Here is a 27510-nt window from a genome sequence, read left to right on the forward strand (position 1 = left end):
AGGCGCGTTTTGTATTTATACTTTTATACGTTAAACCATACTCCATAACATTCGGGTTAATGCAACGTATGTGAACCACGAATGTTTTATGTTCTGCTTACAATGTTTCTGCCTAGTGCAAATAAACTACAATGGCGGTTGAAAGAACTTATTAGAACCAGTTTGGTAGTAGGTATGGAAGACAATTCATTTAATGCTACAGTAACGTATTCGATAAGAAAATGGTGCAGGTTAACAATGAAAGCATAATACTGTTTTTAAAGCAAATGAATGTACATATAACTGAATGGGCAGCAAAGTGTATAACTAGAAGAGTATGAACGAGGTAGATATCTTTTGGTAAACTGGAGAGAATTTATAAAACTGAGCCCGTGATGTGCCTGAAACTAAGAAAGTGTGACTATTTCTGATTTATGAAGTGAGATATGGACTTTTTATGTGAAAACCGTTCAAAAACTGTGGGTTGTTCAGCGATCAGTAGAAAGATATCTGTTGGGAATCAAGAGGAAAGACAGGATTGATCCGATAACAGACTGGAGTCGAAAATGTACACTAATGACAATTAAAATTGCTACACCAAGAAGAAATGCAGATGATAAACTGGTATTCATTGGACAAGTATATTATACTAGCACTGACATGTGATTAGATTTTCACGCAATATGGGTGCATAGATCCTGAGAAATCAGTACCCAGAACAACCACCTCTGGCCGTAATAACGGCCTTGATACGCCTGGGCATTGAGTCAAACAGAGCTTGGATGCGATGTACAGGTACAGCTGCCCATGCAGCTTCAACACGATACCACAGTAGTGACTGGCGTTTGTGACGAGCCAGTTGCTCGGCCACCACTGACCAGACGTTTTCAATTGGTGAGAGATCTGGAGAATGTGCTGGCCAGAGCAGCAGTCGAACATTTTCTGTATCCAGCAGGGCCCGTACAGGACCTGCAACATGCGGTCGTGCATTATCCTGCTAAAATGTAGGGTTTCGCAGGGATCGAATGAAGGGTAGAGCCACGGGTCGTAACACTTCTGAAATGTAACGTCCACTGTTCAAAGTGCCGTCAATGCAAACAAGAGGTGACCGAGACATCTACATCTACATCTACATCCATACTCCACAAGCCACCCAACGGTGTGTGGCGGAGGGCACTTTACGTGCCACTGTCATTACCTCCCTTTCCTATTCCAGTCGCGTATGGTTCGCGGGAAGAACGACTGTCTGAAAGCCTCCGTGCGCGCTCTAATCTCTCTAATTTTACATTCGTGATCTCCTCGGGAGGTATAAGTAGGGGGAAGCAATATACTCGATACCTCATCCAGAAACGCACCCTCTCGAAACCTGGCGAGCAAGCTACACCGCGATGCAGAGCGCCTCTCTTGCAGAGTCTGCCACTTGAGTTCATTAAACATCTCCGTAACGCTATCACGGTTACCAAATAACCCTGTGACGAAACGCGCCGCTCTTCTTTGGATCTTCTCTATCTCCTCCGTCAACCCGATCTGGTACGGATCCCACACTGATGAGCAATACTCAAGTATAGGTCGAACGAGTGTTTTGTAAGCCACCTCCTTTGTTGCTGGACTACATTTTCTAAGCACTCTCCCAATGAATCTCAGCCTGGTACCCGCCTTAGCAACAATTGATTTTATATGATCATTCCACTTCAAATCGTTCCGCACGCATACTCCCAGATATTTTACAGAGGTAACTGCTACCAGTGTTTGTTCCGCTATCATATAATCATACAATAAAGGATCCTTCTTTCTATGTATTCGTAATACATTACATTTGTCTATGTTAAGGGACAGTTGCCACTCCCTGCACCAAGTGCCTATCCGCTGCAGATCTTCCTGCATTTCGCTACAATTTTCTAATGCTGCAACTTCTCTGTATACTACAGCATCATCCGCGAAAAGCCGCATGGAACTTCCTACACTATCTACTAGGTCATTTATATATATTGTGAAAAGCAATGGTCCCATAACACTCCCCTGTGGCACGCCAGAGGTTACCTTAACGTCTGTAGAGTCTCTCCATTGATAACAACATGCTGTGTTCTGTTTGCTAAAAAATCTTCAATCCAGCCACACAGCTGGTCTGATATTCCGTAGGCTCTTACTTTGTTTATCAGGCGACAGTGCGGAACTGTATCGAACGCCTTCCGGAAGTCAAGAAAAATAGCATCTACCTGGGAGCCTGTATCTAATATTTTCTGGGTCTCATGAACAAATAACGCGAGCTGGGTCTCACACGATCGCTGTTTCCGGAATCCATGTTGATTCCTACATAGTAGATTCTGGGTTTCCAAAAACGACATGATACTCGAGCAAAAAACATGTTCTAAAATTCTACAACAGATCGACGTCAGAGATATAGGTCTATAGTTTTGCGCATCTGCTCGACGACCCTTCTTGAAGACTGGGACTACCTGTGCTCTTTTCCAATCATTTGGAACCCTCCGTTCCTCTAGAGACTTGCGGTACACGGCTGTTAGAAGGGGGGCAAGTTCTTTCGCGTACTCTGTGTAGAATCGAATTGGTATCCCGTCAGGTCCAGTGGACTTTCCTCTGTTGAGTGATTCCAGTTGCTTTTCTATTCCTTGGACACTTATTTCGATGTCAGCCATTTTTTCGTTTGTGCGAGGATTTAGAGAAGGAACTGCAGTGCGGTCTTCCTCTGTGAAACAGCTTTGGAAAAAGGTGTTTAGTATTTCAGCTTTACGCGTGTCATCCTCTGTTTCAATGCCATCATCATCCCGGAGTGTCTGGATATGCTGTTTCGAGCCACTTACTGATTTAACGTAAGACCAGAACTTCCTAGGATTTTCTGTCAAGTCTGTACATAGAATTTTACTTTCGAATTCACTGAACGCTTCTCGCATAGCCCTCCTTACGCTAACTTTGACATCGCTTAGCTTCTGTTTGTCTGAGAGGTTTTGGCTGCGTTTAAACTTGGAGTGAAGCTCTCTTTGCTTTCGCAGTAGTTTCCTAACTTTGTTGTTGTACCACGGTGGGTTTTTCCCGTCCCTCACAGTTTTACTCGGCACGTACCTGTCTAAAACGCATTTTACGATTGCCTTGATCTTTTTCCATAAACACTCAACATTGTCAGTGTCGGAACAGAAATTTTCGTTTTGATCTGTTAGGTGGTCTGAAATCTGCCTTCTATTACTCTTGCTAAACAGATAAACCTTCCTCCCTTTTATTTGTATTCCTATTAACTTTCATATTCAGGGATGCTACAACGGCCTTATGATCACTGATTCCCTGTTCTGCACTTACAGAGTCGAAAAGTTCGGGTCTGCTTGTTATCAGTAGGTCCAAGATGTTATCTCCACGAGTCGGTTCTCTGTTTAATTGCTCGAGGTAATTTTCGGATAGTGCACTCAGTATAATGTCACTCGATGCTCTGTCCCTACCACCCGTCCTAAACATCTGAGTGTAACCAATGGCACCCCATACCATCCAGGTGATACGCCAGTATGGCGATGACAAATACACGCTTCCAATGTGCGTTCACCGCGATGTCACCAAACACGGATGCGACCGGCATGATGCTGTAAACAGAACCTGGATTTATCCGAAAAAAAGACGTTTTGCCATTCGTGCACCCATGTTCGTCGTTGAGTACAGCATCGCAGACACACCTGTCTGTGATGCAGCGTCAAGGGTAACCGCAGCCATGGTCTCCGAGCTGATAGTCCGTGCTGCTGTAAACATCGTCGAACTGTTCGTGCAGATGGTTGTTGTCTTGCAAACGTCCCCATCTGTTGACTCAGGGATGGAGACGTGGCTGCACGATCCAAAAAAAAAAAAATGGTTCAAATGGCTCTGAGCACTGTGGGACTCAACTGCTGTGGTCATAAGTCCCCTAGAACTTAGAACTACTTAAACCTAACTAACCTAAAGACAGAACACAACACCCAGCCATCACGAGGCAGAGAAAATCCCTGACCCCGCCGGGAATCGAACCCGGGAACCCGGGCGTGGGAAGCGAGAACGCTACCGCACGACCACGAGATGCGGGCTCTGCACGATGCGTTACAGCCATGTGGATAAGATGCCTGCTAATGATACGAGGCCGCTGGGATCCAGCACGGCATTCCGTATTACCCTCCTGAACCCACCGATTCCATATTCTGCTAACAGTCATTGGATCTCGACCAACAGGAGCAGCAATGTCGCGATACGATAAACCGCAATCGCGATAGGTTACAATCCGACATTTATCAAAGTCGGAAACGTGATGGTACGCATTTCTCCTCCTTACACGAGGCATCACAACAACGTTTGACCAGGCAACGCCGGTCAACTGCTGTTTGTGTATGAGAACTCGGTTGGAAACTTTCGTCATATCAACAAGTTGTAGGTGTCGCCACCGGCGCCAACCTTGTGTGAACGCTCTGAAAAGCTGATCATTTGCATATCACAGCATCTTCTTCCAGTCGGTTAAATTTCGCGTCTGTAGCACGTCTACTTCGTGGTGCAGTAATTTTAATGGCCAGTTGTGTAATTATTACTGCAATGATAATTAAATATCTGTGGGTGGGACGTGTAAACAGGCGCATGGTTGGTAGATGGTCAAAACAAAAGACTGAGACGATTAATCTGGAAAAGTCTGGAGGAGGTATTTACCTGATATCAAATGGCTGTTAATGACTTCGGAACAAGCACTATCTGATCAGAGGTACCCGGACACTCCAATGCAACGTGCAATGTTGACAGAAGAGACGGGCGCGACAGTATGACAGGAGGCGAGGATATTGTGTTATCAGTACAGAAACAGTAACGTCATAACATCACAATGGGACGGTCAGCGCAGCTAAGCGACTCAGAACGTGGGCAAGTCATTGGATGTCACGAGAGTAACAAATCCATCAGGGACCTTCCAAACCGTTCTAGTGATGCCCTAGTTGACCATTCGTGTTATTGTTAAGTGGAACAACCATAGCTCAACCAAGACCAGACAGACCTCATCTGTTGACGGACAGAGAATGTCGAGCATTGCGAAGGAGTGTCGTAAAAAATCTCACGAAATCAGCGAATGGAATCACTCGTGAGATCCAGAGTGTTACCAGCAGCCCAGCAAGCTCGATTACTGGGCCTAAGGTGTTAAAAGGAAACGGACAAAATGTCGAGCAGCTCCTCGTAAGCCATACATTTCAATGAAGTCAGTGCTAAGAGACGCTGGAGTTGGTGTAAAGATGCCTCTAGTCGGTGGATGACTGGAAACGATTGATTTGGAGATATTAATCACTCTGTGCCCTATGGCAATCAGTGGAAGGGTTTTAATGCATAAAACCAACAATGAAGTACGAACGAGGTATAGTTGCGGTATGATGGTGTATTTCGTGTGAAAGGCAATGGTTTATAGACAGTTATATTCTGAAATGGACTGGCCTACCTAAAGTCCCGAACTGAACACAGTGAAACGCCTTTGGGATGAGTATGAACATCGACTTTGTTCCAGATCCCCAATGTCTGATTTCGGCTCTTGGGGAAGAATGAGCTGCCATTCCTCCATAGATATTGAGACACTTCATTGAAAGTGTCCCCAGCAGAGTTCATAAAAGCGAAGGTTGGACGTATTATTGTAGACTAAAACGTATCCGTGTACTTTTGATCAGATAATGTGCGTTAAGGATTATCTATCGCCATACATCAAACGAGCACCATAATCATGTCTCAGTAAGCGTAGGCTGGCCTCTCGTGGTATAACTTCAACAATTTAGCATTGACGTCTGTGTGTGATCTCTGGGCTACTGGAGCAGGTTACACATGCAGGTGTGCAGAAATGTCATTTGATTCAATGCCTTTGTTTAGTAATATATGCTTACAGAAAAGCAAGAATCCCCGAACATACTGCACTTGAAAATGTAGAGGAATGAAGAGTTGTTATGGCTTTTACTCGGGCATATGGCAATAAAGGTCAACTAGAGACCTGACGTGGCAATGTGAAAGGTAAGTGAGGAACAAAAGGTGACACAGTGTGCTATAATCCTGAATGCTACCACCACATTGTTGAGGCATAGCGTGTGAACACCAGGAAGAGTGGCTGATTAATTCATTACCTGGCCAAGGTATACTACCTTCTTCACACTCAGGAAGTTGTAATGATACAGTGTGTCCCGCGAAGGAGTCCCTGATTTCAAACTTAAATATCTCGAAAACTAAGATCGGTAGACGAGGGCAACAAATTGTGTGAAACTTCCTGGCAGATTAAAACTGTATGCCGGATCAAGACTCGAATTCGGGACCTTTACCTTTCGCAGGCAAGTGCTCTACCATCTGAGCTACCCAAGCACGACACGTCCTCTCCTCACAGCTTCAATTCTACCAGTATCTCGTCTCTGACCTTGAAAACTTCACAGAAGCTCTTCTGCGAACCTTGCACAACTAGCACTCCTGGAAGAAAGGATATTGAGGAGACAAAGCTTACCCAAAACCTTGGAGATGTTTCCAGAATGAGATTTTCACTCTGCAGCGGAGTGTGCGCTGATATGAAACTTCCTGGCGGATTAAAACTGTATGTCGGGCCGAGACTCGAACTCGGGAGACGAGGTACTGGCACGAATGAGGCTGCTGGCAGGGATGGTGAGTCATGCTTGGATAGCTCAGTCGGTGGAGCACTTGCCCGTGAAAGGCAAAAGTCTCGAGTTCGAGTCTTCGTCCGTCAAACCGTTCTAATCTGCCAGGAAGTTTCATATCAGCGAACACTGCGCTGCAGAGTAAAAATCTCATTCTGAAAACATCCCCCAGGCTGTGGCTAAGCCATGTCTCCGAAATATCCTTTCTTCCAGGAACGTTAGTTCTGCAAGGTTCGCAGAAGAGCTTCTTTGAAGTTTTGACGGTAGGGGACTAGGTACTGGCAGAATTGAAGGTGTGAGGAAGTGTCGTGAGTCGTGCTTGAGTAGCTCAGTTGTAGAGCACTTGCTCGCGAAAGGCAAAGGTCCCAAGTTCGAGTCTCGATCTAGCACACAGTTTCAATTTGCCAGGAAGCCTGATATCAGCGATCACTCCCCTGCAGAGTGAAAATCTCATTCTGGAAGCAAATGGTTTGTTTATTGTGAAAGGTTTACGAATTCTGTACAGAAGTTTAGAAATTGTTCGAAAAACTGTTAACAGATAGCGTTATAATTACAATACGTAGTGGATATAAATAAAGTGCCGCAGCTCAGTGATCACTTCCACCGTCGAAATATGAAACGAGCTTAGCGTACCAAAGGAAGAGGTTGAAATCATTTGCTCCGATGCTGGTGTATCACAAAAAAAAAAAAAAAAAAAAAAAAAGCCCTAAAACCAGTCCTACGGCAACAAAGCGCAGTTTTCAAACACGATTTAATTTTCGAAAAGTACCTGCTGCAAAAACCATTCGCAAACCCTTCCCCGAATTCTAACGGACAGGCAGCGGCGAATGTTGGTCCCCATGAAAATGTTGGCGTAGTCTCTGGAATTATTCAGCAAAATCGAAGGAAATCCGTCCGAAGAATTACAACAGAGACTGTTTTTAAGTGTTACAGCATGCAGAAATTACTGAGGCAGAGCGTACACAAGTTTCCATTCATAATCCAGTGTCACCAGGCCATACCTGTACAAGCTGTGACACAGAGGGCTGACTTTGTGGACGAGGGTCTCACGATGATTGGTATTGAAGGACGTGATGTTGGCTGCACCTGGTTCACAGATGAAGCACACTTCCTTATGAATGGGGTTCCGAATAAATAAAATCCCCGGTTTTGGGGTTCCGAAAGTCGCCATTTGTATGAAACAAAACGACTTTATTCTCCCAGAGTTACTCCCTGGGCTGCGGTATGCAGTGGAGGCGTTGTTGGCCACTTTTTATGCGAAAAACGATCACTCGTGTACGGTACGTTGCAATTCTGGAACAGTTTAGCGCCACACAGCTAGCGTTGGAGTATCGACCAGGCACAGAGTGCTTCATGCAAGAGGGGGCCAAACCATGTCGCACCGAAAAGGTGTTTCACTCTCTTGAGGAGTACTTGAGGAATAGAGTCACTGTGTTGGATTATTGCAAATATTCACCAACTCTGACTCCTCACCATTTGGTGTTGGGAGTGCCTATATTGTTGGCGAAAGCCCTAATCGATTTCGGCTTCCCGACCAGTGTTCGGTTTTTACTGGGAAGCTTCACGCTGTTCTCCAGGCTGTCCAATACATCCGTCGCCATCAGCGGATACAGTATACGAGCAGATTCGCTCAACTCTCTCCTCAAAGCTCTCTACCCTGTCGACCCTCTGGTCCACCGGATTCAGGACTGCCTCCACTTGCTCCACTTGCGGGGTGTCTCTGTGGCATTCCTCTGGATTCCAGGACATGTTGGTATCTGTGGAAACGAGGCGGCCGATATAGCGGCCAAGGCCGCAGTCTTTCTTCAGCTTGCTATTCGCATGGTTCCCTTCGCCGATCTACGGAGTATTTTATGTCGTCGTGTTGCTCTTTTATGGCACGCACATTGGTCGACACTTCCCAATAATAAATTGCGGGACGTGAAAGCTCTTCTCTGTGCTTGGACCTCTTCCTCCCGAACTCGTCGTCGGGAGGAGGTAATTTTAACTAGACTCCGGATAGGGCACTGTCTTTTTAGCAATCGACATCTTTTGAGTGGCGATCCTCCCCCGCTTTGTCCCCACTGCTCTCAACTGTGGACGGTGAGACACCTTTTACTTGAGTGCCCCTATTTTCCTCCGTTACGCGCCCGTCTACAGCTGTCGCCTGATATATCTTCCATTTTAGCAGATGACACACGCTCAGCCGATCGCGTTCTCGAGTTCATTAGTGTCAGTGAGATGACGTCAGTCATTTGAAGCTCTTTTTGGAGACAAACAACCCCCTTATATAGTGATTTTTTAAGCTTTCCTTATGTTTTTAGTTTCCCCACTTTTTTTGCGTTTCGCTCATATTGTTGCTGGTTTCCAGGTTTTTTTTTTTTTTTTACCTTTTCCTAAGTTACAGACCGGGCGCTAATGACCGTAGCAGTTTTGCGCCCTAAAACCATAAAAAACTCTGACTCCTTGTGACTACTTTTTGTGAGGTGTATTGAAAGACCCTGTCTACCGGAACCATCCCACCACGCTGCAAGAGCTTCAATCGGCGTTCTGTGCGGCACATGAATTGATTTCTGTTGAGACACTACAGGATGTGGTGGAAAATTCCATTGTTCTTTCGCACCAACTCCGTACTGCGAGTGGTGGACATTTCGAAAAGATCATGATATAATTTGCTAAGAGTGGTTGAAGACGACGAGTTTAGCTATTCACGCTTATATTGTACGAACTGCAGAGAGTGCAGCGCCATCTCTTAGCAGTTTTTCGAACTATTTCGAAACTTCTGTATAAAATTCTTATAGATTTCACAATAAATTGTTTTTCACTCGTTTATCGATCTTAGTATTGTAGATATTTAATTTTGAAATCAGGGAGTCTTTCGCAGGACACACTTACATACAAGGTTTTGAAATGCATGCTATCTGGTTGCGCAAGTATATATGCCATGAGGATAGGACTTAGCACTGAGCGGTAGTTGTGGCGTCTTAATTACACTATGATTAACCTGAAAGGGCCTTTGTACTGATAGGATTTAGGAGTCAGTCACGTTTACTTACGGAAATCTTTGGCAAGGATGTTTAAACTATATTGTGTGATGATAAATAAAGCTGTGTTCCACTCCAGTGCTTCTTCCTACAACTGAGCTATTTCTTGTGAGGGGTTGGGGGGGGGGGGGGGGGGGAGGTCTACAGCTAACTGTACAAGCATTTGCGGAAAAGTGAGTGTAAAGATTTGTGTGCACTCGTTCACCTGAGCCTGTCCTAGAGCTGCTTTGTTCAGGAGAATGAGTAGGGATATAACCTCACATTCTACTATCACATGATCTAAAACATACGTATTTCTTGTTGCAGGCAAAGCGGACAGCAAAGACAGCCCCGACCCCCCAGAGCACCACCAGCAGCAGCAACAACAACAGCAACAGCAACAGCACTACCAGCAACAGCAACATCATAACCAACAACAACAGCAACAACATAAGCAGCAGCAGTCGCGGCATTCCAAGAATTCGGATAGCGGTGGCAGCGGCGGCGGGGGCCCAGGTGGCGGCGGGGGCGGTGGTGGTGGCGGCGGGGGTGGTCTTCCGCCTCGGACAGGTGACTGTACCACACGTATGCATTATAGACTGTAGTACCGGGTGCAGCTACTTGCGGAGGTAATTATCTTTTGACAGTCAGAGTTGGTAGGTATGCTAATGAGTTAATGTGGAGCCGATTTACACTGGAAAAAATTTGTTCCATTTTTTGCCACCAGCTACAAAACTGGCGCTGTACACTGTTCGTATGACTGTATGACATCTACACTGTCATTTGACAAGGCGCAATGTGAGTGAGCAGAAAGGATATCGAGAAGAGGAACCATGCGCTCTTAGTGAAACTGTTTTGTATGAATGGCAGCAATTACAGCGCTGCATTGAGAGAACAGGCCCGATGTCATGAAATGGTTTAGAGAAGATGGTAATGAAATTTGAAAACACGGGTGAGTTTGGTGTGGCACCTGGGAGGGATAGGCTCCCTAACCTGATGGAAGTTACTGACCAGGTTTCTGTTACTGTAACTGACCACGCAGCGCGTGTCCTGGGTGGTGCTAGTGCGGTGCCACGAGAACTGTTCATACCGTGGTACGAAAGTTCTCTGTCTATTTTACATTTGTACCCATACAAGACCCAATCGGAGCAGTAACTGAAAACTCAAGATAAGCAGCAACGTTTTGAATTTGCTCTTCTGCTTCTGGCACGGATCGAAGTTGATGACAGGTGGCCAGACAATATTCTATGTAGTTACGAGGTACATTTTTCACTACAGGATGCAATGAATGCACAAATAGTTCAAATGGCTCTAAGCACTATGGGAGTTAACATCTGAGGTCATCAGTCCCCTAGAGTTAGAACTACTTAAACCTAACTAACCTAGGGACATCACACAAATCCATGCCCGAGGCAAGATTCGAACCTGCGACCGTAGCAGGAGCGCGGTTCCGGACTGAAGCGCCTAGAACCTCTCGGCGTAGTGAATACACAGATCTGCCGAATTTGGGTACTGTTAGTGCGCTTGTTGTGGACGAAGAGTCATTGCACTCGGCATAAGTGACTGTGTGGCGTGGGTTGACAAGCATCTTCTCGGTCCGTTATTCTATGACGAGAACACACGCAGAGGGCCTGTCAGATGTACCGTGACGTCTGCATGTTATCGAGACCTCCTTGTACAGTATGCAATTCCCGATTTGGAAGACTGTTCTCATGCAAGATAGGGCAATACCTCATCTCGCTCACACAGTGAAAGAAATTCTTAAGACACCCTTCCACCAACGTGTTATCTCCAGAGGTTTTTCTGATGGATGGCCTGCAAGATCACCCGATCTGAATCCACGTGGCTTTAGACTCTGGGGATATCTAAAAGAGAGCGTTTTCGAGGGACACGTTAGGTCTCTGAAGCCCCTTATGCAGGGACGAGTTGCTGAGATTTCACCGGAACTGCTGCGAGTAACTGCTGATCACCTCATTTTACGAATGCAGCGTTTTGGCGACGTCTCTGGTGCTCACACTGAACAAATTGTGTAAACGGTGGCTAATAATAAAATCAACATTATGTCTTTCTCGACTAAGCCCACGTTCCAGTTCCTAATACATTGCGTATGTATAATCACACTCATCAAAAAAAGTTTTTGCATCACCCCGGTTTCCAGAATTCCTGAAGATAGACGTTGACTGCGAATATTGTATTACAGGCACAGTCCCTTTAACAGTTCAGAAATGTCACTAAACCCGCACAAAGATGTAAACAACCATGCATGATGGTTCAAATGGCTCTGAGCACTATGGGACTCAACTGCTGTGGTCAGTAGTCCCCTAGAACTTAGAACTACTTAAACCTAACTATCCTAAGGACATCACACACATCCATGCCCGAGGCAGGATTCGAACCTGCGACGTAGCAGTCGCACGGTTCCGGACTGCGCGCCTAGAACCGCGAGACCACCGCGGCCGGCCAACCATGCATGAGCAGCGCCGACTACACGGAGGGGGGGGGGGGCAGACAACTGATCACTTCCAGTCATTCCACCAGGAAGGAGGTACACGGCTCGTATTGTCTGTAGTTCGACCATGTCTCTCGGTCAATACCGCGTTTCCATGGCGTCCACATTGTGACATTGTGCCAGGAAGGGCTCTCAACAAGGGAAGAGTCCATGCGTCTCGCAGTGAACCCAAGGGATGTTGTTCGGACATGGAGGGGTTACAGAGAGACAGGAACTGTCGATGACATGCCTCGCTCAGGCCGTCCAACGGGTACTACTGCAGTGGATGATCGCTACCTACGGATTATGGCTCAGAGGAACCCTGACAGCAACGCCACCATGTTGAATAATGCTTTCCGTGCAGCCACAGGACGTCGTGTTACGACTCAAACTGTGCGCAATAGCCTGCATGTTGCGCAACTTCACTCCCGACATCCATGGCGAGATCCATCTTTGCAACCACAACACCATGCAGCGCGGTACAGATGGGCCAACAACATGCCGAATGGACCGCTCAGGATTTGCATCAAGTTCTCTTCACAGATGAGTGTCGCATATGCCTTCAACCAAACAATCGACAGAGACATGTTTGGAGGCAACCCGGTCAGGCTGAACGCCTTAGACACACTGCCTAGCGAGTGCAACAAGGTGGAGATTCCCTGCTGTTTTCGGGTGGCATTATGTGGGGCCGACGCGCACCGCTGGTGGTCATGGAAGGCGCCGTAGCGGCTGTACGATACGTGAATGCCATCCTCCGACAGATAGTGGAACCATATCGGCAGCATATTGGTGAGGCATTCGTCTTCATGGACAACAATTCGCGCCCCCATCGTGCACATCTTGTGAATGACTTCCTTCAGGATAACGACATTGCTCAACTAGAGTGGTCAGCATGTTCTCCATACATGAACCCTATCAAACATGCCTGGGATAGACCGAATAGGGCTGTTTATGGACGACGTGACCCACCAACGACTCTGAGGGATCCACGCCGAATCACCGTTGAGGAGTGGTACAATCTGGACCAACAGTGCCTTGATGAACTTGTGAATAGAATGCCACGAGGAATACATGCAAGCATCAATGCAAGAGGACGTGCTATTGGGTACTAGAGGTACTGGTGTGTACAGTAAACTGGACCACCACCTCTGAAGGTCTCGCTATAAGGTGGTACAACATGGAATGTGTGGTTTTCATGAACAATAAAAAGGGCGGAAATGATGTTTATGTTGATCTCTATTCCAGTTTTCTGTACAGGTTCCGGAACTCTCGGAACCGAGGTGATGCAAAACTTTTTTTGATGTGTGTATATTTACAACCTGTAGAGTAAACTTGCCTCGTCACTCCATAGAATATTGCCCGGCCACATATCATCAACTTCTAACCGCTCTTAGACAGAAGAGCAAATTTAGATGTTGCTGCGGATCATGAGGTTTCAGCAACTGTATCGTCTGGGTTTTGTAGTGGTAACAATGTAAAATAGACCGAAAAGTTTCCATACAATTAACCATATTTCTATCCTTCTTTCTTGAATTCACAGCGCCAGGTTTGCACCTAATGGCCAAAACTGGAACTAATTTTTTTTCCCAGCGTAGATCAGTTCCGCGCTAACGCATTAGAATGTCTACCAAGCTTCGCTGCCATACGTTAGCTACAGCCCACATTGGAGCTCTGTATCTGCACTTCAGTTATAAGCACTCTGTGTTTCTCAACCAGCAACACCCTCCGAACACCGTATCGGTTCTTCTTCCACACAGAAAAGATTCGATATCGGCATGCTGTAGTCAAATGCCAATAGTAGTTTTGTAGCATGGCAAATACCGCTGGGTGCAGTGCTGCGAACAACATCCCAGAAATACGATGAATTTAATGGAACACTGAAAATGTTAAAAATCTCTTCGGATGCCTTGGGAGCTTCGAATATATATTTCCTGCTCGGCAGAAAAAGGAAAAGGATATAAAAACTACATTATTCCTAGCATCCAAGTGGCGAACATGCCCTAACTCTGGGTCTGGAAACCTATCTTGCGTTTTCTTAGACTATGGTACCACGTAAAGACGAGTATTCAGCACATAATATACCTAGTATCTCTCACATCTGCTGAAGACAGCGTTCAACATAGATACACTCCTGGAAATTGAAATAAGAACACCGTGAATTCATTGTCCCAGGAAGGGGAAACTTTATTGACACATTCCTGGGGTCAGATACATCACATGATCACACTGACAGAACCACAGGCACATAGACACAGGCAACAGAGCATGCACAATGTCGGCATTAGTACAGTGTATATCCACCTTTCGCAGCAATGCAGGCTGCTATTCTCCCATGGAGACGATCGTAGAGATGCTGGATGTAGTCCTGTGGAACGGCTTGCCATGCCATTTCCACCTGGCGCCTCAGTTGGACCAGCGTTCGTGCTGGACGTGCAGACCGCGTGAGACGACGCTTCATCCAGTCCCAAACATGCTCAATGGGGGACAGATCCGGAGATCTTGCTGGCCAGGGTAGTTGACTTACACCTTCTAGAGCACGTTGGGTGGCACGGGATACATGCGGACGTGCATTGTCCTGTTGGAACAGCAAGTTCCCTTGCCGGTCTAGGAATGGTAGAACGATGGGTTCGATGACGGTTTGGATGTACCGTGCACTATTCAGTGTCCCCTCGACGATCACCAGTGGTGTACGGCCAGTGTAGGAGATCGCTCCCCACACCATGATGCCGGGTGTTGGCCCTGTGTGCCTCGGTCGTATGCAGTCCTGATTGTGGCGCTCACCTGCACGGCGCCAAACACGCATACGACCATCATTGGCACCAAGGCAGAAGCGACTCTCATCGCTGAAGACGACACGTCTCCATTCGTCCCTCCATTCACGCCTGTCGCGATACCACTGGAGGCGGGCTGCACGATGTTGGGGCGTGAGCGGAAGTCGGCCTAACGGTGTGCGGGACCGTAGCCCAGATTCATGGAGACGGTTGCGAATGGTCCTCGCCGATACCCCAGGAGCAACAGTGTCCCTAATTTGCTGGGAAGTGGCGGTGCGGTCCCCTACGGCACTGCGCAGGATCCTACGGTCTTGGCGTGCATCCGTGCGTCGCTGCGGTCCGGTCTCAGGTCGACGGGCACGTGCACCTTCCGCCGACCACTGGCGACAACATCGATGTACTGTGGAGACCTCACGCCCCACGTGTTGAGCAATTCGGCGGTACGTCCACCCGGCCTCCCGCATGCCCACTATACGCCCTCGCTCAAAGTCCGTCAACTGCACATACGGTTCACGTCCACGCTGTCGCGGCATGCTACCAGTGTTAAAGACTGCGATGGAGCTCCGTATGCCACGGCAAACTGGCTGACACTGACGGTGGCGGCGCACAAATGCTGCGCAGCTAGCGCCATTCGACGGCCAACACCGCGGTTCCTGGTGTGTCCGCTGTGCCGTGCGTGTGATCATTGCTTGTACAGCCCTCTCGCAGTGTCCGGAGCAAGTATGGTGGGTCTGACACACCGGTGTCAATGTGTTCTTTTTTCCATTTCCAGGAGTGTAGTTATTCTCATGCGGCTAACACCACAGGTCACATGGACTGGAGTACAGACAGGGATAGTCGAAGACCCTATCTTTTTGGCCGACTAAAAGTGGACTTTGATATTGAGATTGCAGTTGCTACTGTTAAGGCTACGTGTGTGTTAGCCATTGTTGTCAAGTGTGCAAAAATGCGCTGTTCAGCGTTGTTATGTTAATATTAGCTGCTCCATAGCGCTACTTCTACTGCAACGTAACAGCGAAAAAACCAGTGTTATCAGTTTTTTTCCTACCATTTACGGCTCTGCCAGTTCTCGTTCGTTAACCACTGTTAGCATGAAATTTAATGCGCTTCCATAATAACAGCTCTCGAACGCATCCCAACTGAAGAGATTTATGAGATCGCCGGCAGGTGTGGCCGAGCGGTTCTAGGCGCTTCAGTCTGGAACCGCCCGACCGCTACGGTCGCAGGTTCGAATCCTGCCTCGGACATAGTTGTGTGTGATGTCCTTAGGTTAGTTAGGTTTAAGTAGTTCTAAGTTCTAGGGGACTGATGACCTCAGATGTTAAGTCCCATAGTGCTCAGAGCCATTTATGAGATCTAAGTTCAAGCTTTCTGAGATGGCACAGTTTATGATCTCAAACAACAATAAATTTTTTCGTTCACATATCGCGTTTACTACCTGTTGATCAATGAGTCTGTGGCGTGGTGCTGTTTGGAAAGCTCGCGAATGTTAGTCCAGATATTCCCAGGTCCCAGAGCCGAGGTTCCTGTTTGACCAAGTAGTACTTGCGATATCAAACGATTCTTTGAACAAGCTACCGTAAGCACTGTTAAAGGAATCTGACAGCTCTGTTAGGTACCAGGACACTGCCACTTAATACCACATGCAGGAAAACTTAATCTAACACTTATTTTAGAGTCTGAGGTAGTTATGAGATACACATGAACTTTAGCTGCTATTATTGTTCTGAAGAACGATGTAACGCCATGAATAAGTTGTTACTGAACTTCACCTTCCGCATTTCCTGCAGCTTGTGATGTGTTGAGAAGGAATTCGCTAGTAATTTCAACCATCCATTTCTGTTTTGTAAATCATTTATTTTCGTTTTGCTTCAAGAGGCCTTTTCTGCGTCCCTAATATGGCAGCGGTAGTAGTAGCTTTTTTTCACATCTGCACCTAGAAGTTTACTCTGCAATTCACAAGTAAGTGCCTGGCAGAGGTTTCATCGAACCACCTTCGGCTGTTTTTCTGTCTCGAACAGCAAGAGGGAAAAACGAACACTTAAATTTTTCCGTACGAACTCTAATTTCTCTTATTTTATTACAATGTTAATTTCTCCCTATGTAGGTGGGCGCCACCAAAATATTTTCACCTTCGGGGAGAAATATGTTTGAAATTTCGTGAAAAGATCCTACCGCAGCGAAAAAAGCTTCTGTTTTAATGATTGCTGCCCCAGTTCGCTTATCATATCCGTGACACTCTCTCCCCTATTCCGCGATACTACAAAACATGCTGCCATTCTTTGAACTTTCTCGACGTCCACCGTCAGTCCTATCTGATGCAAATCCCACATAGCGGAGCAGTACTTCAGGAGAGGAAGACCACGCTTATTGTAGTCATTAGTAGATCTGTTGCATTCTCTAAGTGTTCTGCCAGTAAATCAAAGTCTTTGAATTGTTTTCCTCCAAACATTATCTGTGTGATGGTTCCGGTTTACGTTATTAGTAATCGTAAACCCAGTGTGTTTCATCCGTGGATCACTTCAAGGATGCTGGACATGTCAACTTATTATACTTTTGAAAAACATTCGTGTACAGATATTTACTCAGAGATCTAACTGAACTAGAATGGAACAGATGAATGGCAAGTAGCTTCTTCTGTTGTTCCATAGAGAGATCTAGTGATAGTCGAGCTAGAAGATCTTTTCTCATAGTGGTAGCGCTAATTTTGCCCACAGACTCGGCATGGGAGGTTTCTGCGAGGCTCAGCTGTTCGGCAATTAACGGATCAGCGTTTGCTACGCACATGCGTCTTGGAAGGATCTGCGGTTCTCTGCGACCGTTAACTATCCACAATGCACCGAATCCGTACTTAAACGAGACGACAGAGGCTGGGATGACTAAGTTATTCTTCAATGGTATGCTTCTCTTACATTCCACTACAAGATCCATGGGTTGATGCATGGCATGACACATGACTGCAGGAATGATCACTTCATCCAGCACACATAGTCTCCACACACTCGATTGCGCATCTTCCTGTCCAAGCATCTCATCCCGTCTATCATAATCTTCGAGCGACCACAATCTATAATTGCCTGAGAAGCTTTAAAAAAGTCCCATCCGAGAATGACGTCATTACTAGCCTCTTGTAAGACGATGAATTCTAAGGGCTGTTTATGGCCACTTATACTCACACGAATGACACATCTTCCTGTAGGTTTTACACATTTCCCATTAGCCACCTTCAGCTCAGATGTTTTATGTCGACTAATACGGTTTTCTGCAACTGGCGACGGTACTTGTCCGAAATGACTGAATATGATGCTCCAGAGTCCACAAGAGCTTGGGCTGGTCGGCCATCCATGAGGATATCGACGTAGTTTCCTATCATTTTTGTAATGATCGAGGCGGAGGATTTCCCTCTTCGGCGGCCTCGCCTCCAAGGAAGGTCGCACCCTTTAGTTTTTCTGGTTGCGGTGGCTAGGTGATCGGCTGGAGCTTCAAAACGGCGATGGCAACTTTGATCGGCGTGTTGGGGAGCGGCCTCTCCAGCTGCTAGCTTGCGGTGATGGTGACCTATGTCGTCCTGCACCCACATCTTCTTGTTCATCTTCGTCGTCCCGGAGTTAGCGTCGGCTAAGGTCGATCTGCTGTCTTCTGGCGCGGGCGTCATCGAATATCCGCTGCCTTTCTCGACAGCAGCGCACCACATGTCCCGGTCGTCCGCAGTGGAAACTTACTGGTTGGTTATCCTTGGTCCTCCAGACGTCAGTCTTCCTTGGTGCCCAAACAGGTTCCTCATGCGACAATGTTGGAACGTAACTTCGCCTGGGTCTCGACTTTTTCACCGTTTTAAAGGGAAATGAAAGACGAGAGATTGTGTTCAATCTCTGTTCCATTTCCTCCCTTATGACCTCTTGAAGAGTCTCGTTTTTTTGCGCGCCGTGCAATCCAAGTGCCTTCTGAACTTCCTCTTTCACTATGTGACGCGCGCGGTTCTGGCGCTGCAGTCCGGACCCGCGGGACTGCTACGGTCGCAGGTTCGAATCCTGCCTCGGGCATGGGTGTGTGTGATGTCCTTAGGTTAGTTAGGTTTAAGTAGTTCTAAGTTCTAGGGGACTTATGACCTAAGATGTTGAGTCCCATAGTGCTCAGAGCCATTTTTGAACCTATCTGACGAAGAACACTTGTGAAATCAGTTCCTTACTCCATCACAGTCATCGATACGGCGTTTGGAAGCCGTTAAACTTATTGCGTGTAATTCTTTTTTGATGCATTGTCTCGATATACTGGCACCATTTTATGAAGTCGTCTGCTGTCGAAACCTCCTTCAGGAGATGTGCAAACTTACATCCTCCTTCATTCTTCGGCAGATAGTGAGAGAGGAAGTTCAGAAGGCACTTGGATTTCACGGCGAGCAAAAAACCTAGACGCTTCAAGAGGTCATAAGAGAGGAAGTTGAACAAACATTGAACCCAATCTCTCGTCCTTCATTTCCCTTTAAAACAGTGAAAATGTCGAGACCCAGGCGAAGTTACGTTCCTAGAATGCCACATGAGGATCCGCTATTTTACACAGCTCCAAGACGTCTTAAATGTAGGATGTTGTAGTTATCTTCAGCCTTGCACTTCTGTCGTTGCGTGTCGCCGAAATACTTGCACAGTTCCGCCTGGAATACTTCCCAGCTTGTGAACTTCTTCTCGTTGCTCTCATACCATTGCTTGGCAGTGCCCTCCATGTAGGAAAATACGATAGCCACACACACAGTGTCATCCCATTTGCTAAATTTGGCTATACGCTCGTATACCTTCAGCCCCTTGTTTGGATCATGGCCAACGTCACCAGATAACCTGGAAGGATGTCTCATGTGCTGGCACACAGTTGCTGTCATCGTAACGTCCTCTTCTTGTTCTGTCTCCGATAGATTGCGATCTGTTGAATATGGCTCGAACTCGGGTTTCACGCCACGTAAACGGCGGCTCTGTCTTGGCCTGATGGGAGCCACTGTGTCGTCAATAATGTGCGCTATCACAAGTTCCAATACCCGGCGGCCTCACCAGAATAATGTCACGTAGAATAAGGTGTAATTAGATGAATGACGAACACTAATTTCACTCAAGGAAGGTTTATTCGGCACTTGCACCTACAAGAGCGCGGAGCGAACTGCCTCCCGCCAGAACCCATACGGTATGTATACAGTTGCAGAACGTTCCAATACAATGATTCTTGACATTTGTGAATACTTCTAGAATTTACTGGAACCGAATATGGAAATTAAAATTTTACACTTCAGGTGAGTTTTGAACTCACGACCCACCATGCAACAGTTTAGTATCATAACCACTAACCACGGTAATAATGTTACTCAGCTTCTTCTGCGTCAATATACCGGCTATCGAAATATCCATCTTGGTCGGTGGTGGCTGAAAGTGACAAGCATATCCTGCGCTTACTGTTGCGCGGGCTGAGCGTTTGGTACACTATTCCTGTGGCAGTGTTGTTTTGCCTCTCTTTGCGGATTTTCCTCTTGTTTGGTTGGCTTCTGTATCGTCCTCAGGTTGCTGTAGTAGTTGGATACTCCCGGAGCAGTTCAGGCCAACTCGTGGTCGGCCTGCGGTGTATTTGGCGGCCCAAGTCCTTAATGAGCCAGTTCCAGGAATGTTCCGCCTTTCCGTAGAAGTGGCGTGCTGTCTGTTTGAATCTCTCGCCCAGCAGCGGGATGCCAGTGCCTTGGTGCAGCAGTTGCGTGCTGTATGTTCTCGGAAGCCTCAGAGCGAGCTTGAGCGCTCGGTTCTGCACCCTGTGCAGCATTCCGATGTTGGTGTCGGCCGCATTTTCCCACGCTGTTGCTGCGTACTGGTCTGATCAGTGTCCGATACAGTGTTACGTCATGGCTTGGAGGCAGCGACGACGACGGGTTGAGTAGAGGGTATAGGGCGCGAAGTCACCCTATTGCTGTGCTCTTTATGTCTCTGACGTGCGGCAGCCATATCAACCGATGGTCTGGAGTAGCCCCTAGGTAGCGGCCGGCCTTGCTCCACGGTAGGGGGCCTCTCATGATGGTGACCGGCGGCAGATGTAGAGGCAGCAGCTTCCTCGTGAACACCACTGCATGGCTCTTGGTGGCGTTATACTTCAATTTCCATTTGGTTGACCAAGCGCCAAGGGTAACGCAGCCAAGTTGCAAAAAGTCGCCTCATTTCTGCCGCGTTCATACTGCGCGCGAGTAGCGCCGTGTCGTCGACATATGGTGCCAGCTTCACACGCGCCACCCGCGGAGCGTCGGCAGCGTAAATGGAGTACAGCAGAGGGCCGAACTCCACCCCCGCGGCACTCCCGCTCGTGTCGGCCGTTGCGTCGATCTTGCGTCGTAAGTACGGACATGGAATGTCCGTCCGGTGAGGTAGGAGCGGATCAGGTCTCCGCGTGACGTCGCTACTCCGTCTGTACACGAGGCCGTTGTGCCACACTAAGGCCCTAGAAATATCGAGTAGCAACGACCCAAGGTACTCTCGCGTCTCCAGGGACGCATAGCTTTTTTTACCAACCGCAGCAGCTCGTGGGTGCTGGAATTTGCGCTCCTGAACCCAAATTGCTCGTGATCGACTCTTCTTCGACGTGTCGCAGCAGCCTTTCGATGTAGAGCCGCTCGAACACCTTCGAGAGGGACGGAAGCAGGCTGGTGGGTCTGTGGCTGGTGGCCAGATGAGCATCCTTTGTCTTCGGTACTGCCTCTATTTCCGCATCCTTCCATATAGCTGTAAAGTTTTCAGCAAACGTGTCTGCCAACACACTGGCCTTCTCATCTGGGCTGGAGACGACGCTCTAGTCGACCTGTAACTGAGGGATGCGCTGCCGCTGGCGAAGGAAGCTCTTCACGACTCGCCACGGGCCACCATCTTGTGGATTAAGTGTGGACACCGGGCCACCCCAACACCGGTTTCTGTCTTCCTCAACCGCCGCATTGAAGTCACGCCTCGTACGGTTCAGAAGGCGTTTGGCGTCCGGCTGGCGTGTGAGTTGCTACTCGCAGAAGACCCTGTTCTTCTCCCTGATCGCCTCCACAATGTGAGGCGAGAGTTTTCCGGGAGTGCTCCTGCTGCTGACGTGGACGTCTTGGTGTGGCTGCTTCGGCCGCTCGTAGTAGCTGACGATTGAATAACTCCACTGCGGCGTCGGAACCTGCGGCGTCAATATCTAGGAAAGTCCTCCAGCAGGTCGAGAACTACGTTCATTTTCTTGTAGCAGCGGCGGTGGGTAGGTAGTGCTGTACCTACGATGTCGATCTCATAGATGACTGGCAGATGGTTCGAAGATAAAGCGCAGCATGTTGTGGGGAAAGTGTGTTGCTCGATGTCGTTGAGGATAAAGACGTCGAGCACGTCCGGCTGCCCTCTGGCTGGGTAGATCGTCGGATCGAATGGCCGTAGTGTGGTGGCGCCGTTTTGCTGAGCGGCGCGCAGGAGGCGACGGCCGCTGACATTTGTGAGACGGAAGTTCCTCTGCGTGTTCCTAGCGTTAAAACCACCAGCAATGGAAAGCATCTCCGCCTCATTGTCAACAGAGCGTCGATGTCAGCAACTTCCAGGTTCAGCAGGGCGGTTGGTATACCGCGATGAATGCGATCTGCTCGACAGCGTTGTTGACTGCCACTCCTCTGCCTTCCATGGCGTCTAGCTCGGGCAAGTGTATCGCATCATGCTGCAACAGTCTCTTGATGTTTACGGCGGTGCCACCGCCAGCCGTTAGCCGTAAAAAAAAAAAAAAAAAAAAAAAAAAAAAAAAAAAAAAAAAAAAAAAAAAAAAAATCTTCTGAGGCCATCAGTCGCCTAGAACTTAGAACTAATTAAACTTAACTAACCCAAGGACATCACACACATCCATGCCCGAGGCAGGATTCGAACCTGCGACCGTAGCGGTCGCTCGGCTCCAGACTGTGGCGCCTAGAACCGCACGGCCTCTCCGGCCGGCGTCAGCCGTCATTGCGGTAGCAGTGGTAGTTTGCGGCAAGCACATTTGTGCCAGCTTTGATGTGAGTTTCGCACAAAAGACATACGTCAATTCCTTCCTCCTGAGCCCGCATCTCGTGGTCGTGCGGTAGCGTTCTCGCTTCCCACGCCCGGGTTCCCGTTTTCGATTCCCGGCGGGGTCAGGGATTCCCTCTGCCTCGTGATGGCTGGGTGTTGTGTGCTGTCCTTAGGTTAGTTAGGTTTAAGTAGTTCTAAGTTCTAGGGGAGCGGTTGAGTCCCATAGTGCTCAGAGCCATTTGAACCATTTTTGAACCTTCCTCCTGAAGGAACTGGCGAAACTCACGTCGCTGGGGAATTAAAGCCACAGACTGAGAGTCTGTGGATGGCGATTATCCGTGGTCGTCCTTGGCGATGGTGCTCGCCTGGTCGGCCACCGTGACTGCTGTTGCTGCAAGAGCTTGTTCAGCAGTGAGGGAAATAAAAGAAAGTATCGACAGTGGGATTAAAATTCAATGTGAAAGGTTGTCAATGATACGATTCGCTGATGACGGTGGTATCCTCAGCGAAAGAGAAGAAGAATTACAAGATCTTTTTGACTGGAATGAATAGTCTAATGAGTACTGAATATGGACTGACAAGGGGAAGGCCTCAGACACGGCCAACCGATTCGGCTCAGATTTGGCAGGTCGCTTGTGTACAACCTAAAACGAAGGAATCTAAGATATCTTGGGTCAACACCCCCGCGTTTTTGAGAAAATCGCCCCTAAAGGCTATGACGAGCAATGGACTCAGACTGGGCGGGCTCGATAGATAATTGTAAATAGAGCATTTTTCATCATCAGGCATGGGGTCCTAAAACGCATACTTCTCCAGAAATCGCGGTAAGAAACTTTTACAACTGCCACTTCTGTACCCACATGGTAAACACTTACCGGCTACAGCACCGGTAGCGCAATGGCCAAGGTAAGTGGCTCGGAATCAGAGAACCCGGGTACGAATCTCGAAGAAAGTTTGCGGATGTTATTCTTTCCGTTTGTATATCTCAATTGATAGGGATAGGAGGGTTAATATGGTTAGTAAACCAATAAGGAATGATAATAATAAGGTAGGCAAACTAGTTTCCCAAACGCCGTGAGTTAGTAAAGTATTAAACTTTTAAGCCTTGTCACATGAAAACAACTCTGAGTAAAAGTGCTGCGAATTCCTCACGAGGGATCACAGATAGCCAACCGCGCGACGCTTGTTTACAGCGAGGCACGGGACAGAAGGCACGGAGGGAGAGTTATGTTGTCCCGGTTGCCTCTTCGTCATATCATAGTTGTGAACCTGGAATAGTGAAACTGTCCAGCGCGAGCCTTATAGAAGTCAATCGGAAAGAGTTGTTTTCCGTTATTTAGGCTCCCGCGAACCTCGCGGACACATGTGGTGATTTTTCCATCGTTAATAGGCCGAATGAAATACGTTTTGTGAATGAATACAGTGTTCTTCCGTATGTAGTTTGTAGTAATTAGATCGTCTGTTTATGCCGTAGTAGCTAGTTATTGTTTGCTGTGTCATATCTTTCAGGTGCATAATCTGAATAATGGAGGATGTACACCCTTCGACTAGCGCTGTAATATATAGTTGGGTGCCTGTCACAGACGATGGCAAGCGGGAAGTTACCGACGCTGTGTTTTGGTTTGTAAAAAAAGGTTGCAAGACAGATGCATTATCAATGCACTACCGGAAGCAGGCAGTTGTGTTTCTCGGCGTTCCAGATTGATAGGAGCGGCTATCGTCGAGCGATTTTTGGAGCTGACGAACGAAAAGACTTTTGTTGATACCGAAGTACTATACCATGAAGACGAAGCAGAAGGTGATTCAGTAGAAAATATCCCGACTAGTGAATCGCAAAATGGTCATAACACTGAAAATCTCCACGTCACTGGGAATATGTGCATCATCTGTTCCCGATGAGTATTACGAACCGGTTACTAAACGATTGAACTACGGCGCTATATCCCTTGAAGTAAAAGTAAAGGCGATAGAGCTAGCTAGGAATAATCCAAATTGGAACTTACAAGCACTCCAAAAGAATGGAGCAACAACAGCCCTGAAAAGGAAGAAGGACATGAAATTGTGGGAAAGTGATATCGTTAAAGGAGGGACAAAATACGACAATTACCAGGCGACAAATAAGTGGACATACGACCGATTTGTCGAATCTCGTTGTCGTAACGAGAATGTAACAACGAGAATACTTCAGGAGTGGGCTGCAGGTGCACCACTTCAACATACGGCCAACAAGGATTTTACGTTTGCTGCATCATTATCTTGGGCAAGAAATTTCAAATCGGAGTATAAAATTCGTCAACGGCACGTCACTAAATACGTCTCTCATAAGGAGGTACAAAATATAGAAGATATACAGAAAGTGGCGGCTCTTTTCAGCACGCAAACGGCGTCACTTAATGACCGGTTTTAATCGAGATTACGTGATCAACACCGATCAAACAGGATGCGAGTATCGGGTGAACATTAGACGCACGTTATCGCATAAGGGAGAAAAACGAACCCTTGTCGCAGTTGGTAGTAAAAACAAACTAACACATTCGTACACGGCGCAATATACTATCACATCCTCTGGAAAAGTGTTCCCTAAAGTTTTCCTGTGTTTACAAGAAACGAATGTTACATTTGGTCCTCGGGTTATAGAAGAGGTCGATCGTTTAACCGACTCGTTAAAAAATGTTTACATTACCTGCTCCAAATCCGGGAAACTGACGAATGCGATTTACAGAACATTTCTTGAGAATGTTTTAAAACCATACGTTTCTCATAACAAGTTTTGTCTAATATTGGATTCCTGGAGTGGGCAAATTAATACTACAATATATGACACAATAGATGGCGAGGGTCAGCCGAGGTGCACAGTAAAAGTAATACTGCCGAACTACACACCTGTGTGCCAGCCGTGCGATGTTTATTTCTATCGCAAGGCGAAAAACTTTATTTCCAGGCTTCAGAATTGCAGTGTGCTTCTGGAAACCCAGCGGGAATTGCACAACCGCACGGATGCAATAACTATTCACAGCACAATTCATAACCAACTTTCAGCACCGATTTTTCAGGCAATGATATCGTATGCGTTGTACGCATCAAAATTAATTTCCGAAAAAGACATATTTTTAAATGTAAACCAAGTTTGTTTTCCGCCGACTCTTCAGAAGGAACAGTGTAGTTGTCGAAAGATTGCATTCATTAGATGTTCTTGGTGCCGTGAGTATAATTGTTTCGAATGTTTTCGAAGAAAAGTGAGGACACATAACAGTGACTGGAAGAACCATTGTAAAGTGACCTGGAGTAACATTTTAGTTGCTTACTATCCAAAGACGTTTGAGAAATTTATTTTCTTACCTTATTATTATCATTCCTTATTGATTTACTACCATATTAACCCTCCTATCCCTATTAATTGAGATATGGAAAAATACAAACGGAAAGAATAACATCCGCAAACTTTCTTCGAGATTCGTATCCGGGTTCTCTGATTCCGAGCCACTTACCTTTGCCATTGCGCTACCGGTGCTGTAGCCGGTAAGTGTTTACCATGTGGGTACAGAAGCGGCAGTTGTAAAAGTTTCTTGATTTCTGGAAAAGTATGCGTTTTAGGACCCCATGTCGAAATTTACTGGAACTCAATTAGTATTTCTGATCTGTCATTCCTACTAGCAAGCCCATTTTCTCCCTTAATCCTTTCTTCTACTCGTTCCCGTACAACCGCATTCTAGTCCCCCCCCCCTGACTATCAGATTTTTATGTCCCATTACATACTGAATTACCCTCCCCACATCCTCATATACTCTCTCTCTCTCTTTTCCTCTCTCTCTCTCTCTTCGTTTCTGATGAGAGCAACCCTATCACTGATCTGTTCACATTAACACACCCTCTGCCCTATCTTTCTATTCATAATGAATCCTGCTCCCGTTAACCCATTTCCTGCTGCTTTTAATATTACTCTGTACTCATCAGACCAGAAATCCTTGTCGAGCGCAATTGCGCATCCGCTTCGATGTGCCATGAACACACCAAGTGTTCGCTACGGAATTTAGTCCCTTCTCAGGGACAGGTAAAGTCACATTACCATTGTCTTCCCTTCATAGATGTTTACAGTTATTCTTCGTTGTTCAACTTTCGTCCGCTTAGTCGCTAGACGTACTTATTTCCCGGCATACGTGCATATCGCCGGTTCTAGTGCATTGTTAGCATTAACACACGCCCCTCAGTCAAGGGGGAATGTTGGTACGGTGTCGTGTCGTGTCTATGTAGTCTTTCCTGTGAACGGGACCTGACTGGCTCGTCTAGTGATCCAGTCGGTGGCAGCAATTTTAATTTTACGGACCATCTTCGCGAAAGAAGGTATATCGCGATCGTCTCGTCACCCTCGTGAAGATATTCACTCATCATGAGCGCTTGAGGATGGGACAGGTTAGTTTGCCGAGATATATCACTATCTTGACGGCTGAATACTCGAGAGCAGTTCTAGTTGAAGGTTACAATGGAACTTGCCCTATTTAACAAGCTATAACACGGAAACTAATTACGTTACGAGGACCAAACTTGGTAGCATTAATGCCAAGGACATGGGGAAGAGAAATAACGCAGAATCAGTTCAACTGAAACACTTTTAATGTGCTGTTACGGTATATCATACCATTACATACC

At 47.0% G+C, this 27510-nt stretch overlaps 1 protein-coding gene across 1 annotated transcript in view; it reads left to right on the forward strand.

Moving 5' to 3' along the window:
• LOC126249053 (G-box-binding factor-like) overlaps positions 1-27510 on the forward strand; it is a 231931-nt gene that overhangs the window by 194595 nt on the left and 9826 nt on the right. Inside the window, exon 3 of the mRNA XM_049950690.1 lies at positions 9923-10165. Coding sequence (XP_049806647.1) covers positions 9923-10165 — 243 coding nt within the window. The remainder of the gene's footprint in view (positions 1-9922; positions 10166-27510) is intronic.

Source organism: Schistocerca nitens, chromosome 1, assembly GCF_023898315.1.
Source record: "Schistocerca nitens isolate TAMUIC-IGC-003100 chromosome 1, iqSchNite1.1, whole genome shotgun sequence".
Taxonomy (NCBI): domain Eukaryota; kingdom Metazoa; phylum Arthropoda; class Insecta; order Orthoptera; family Acrididae; genus Schistocerca; species Schistocerca nitens.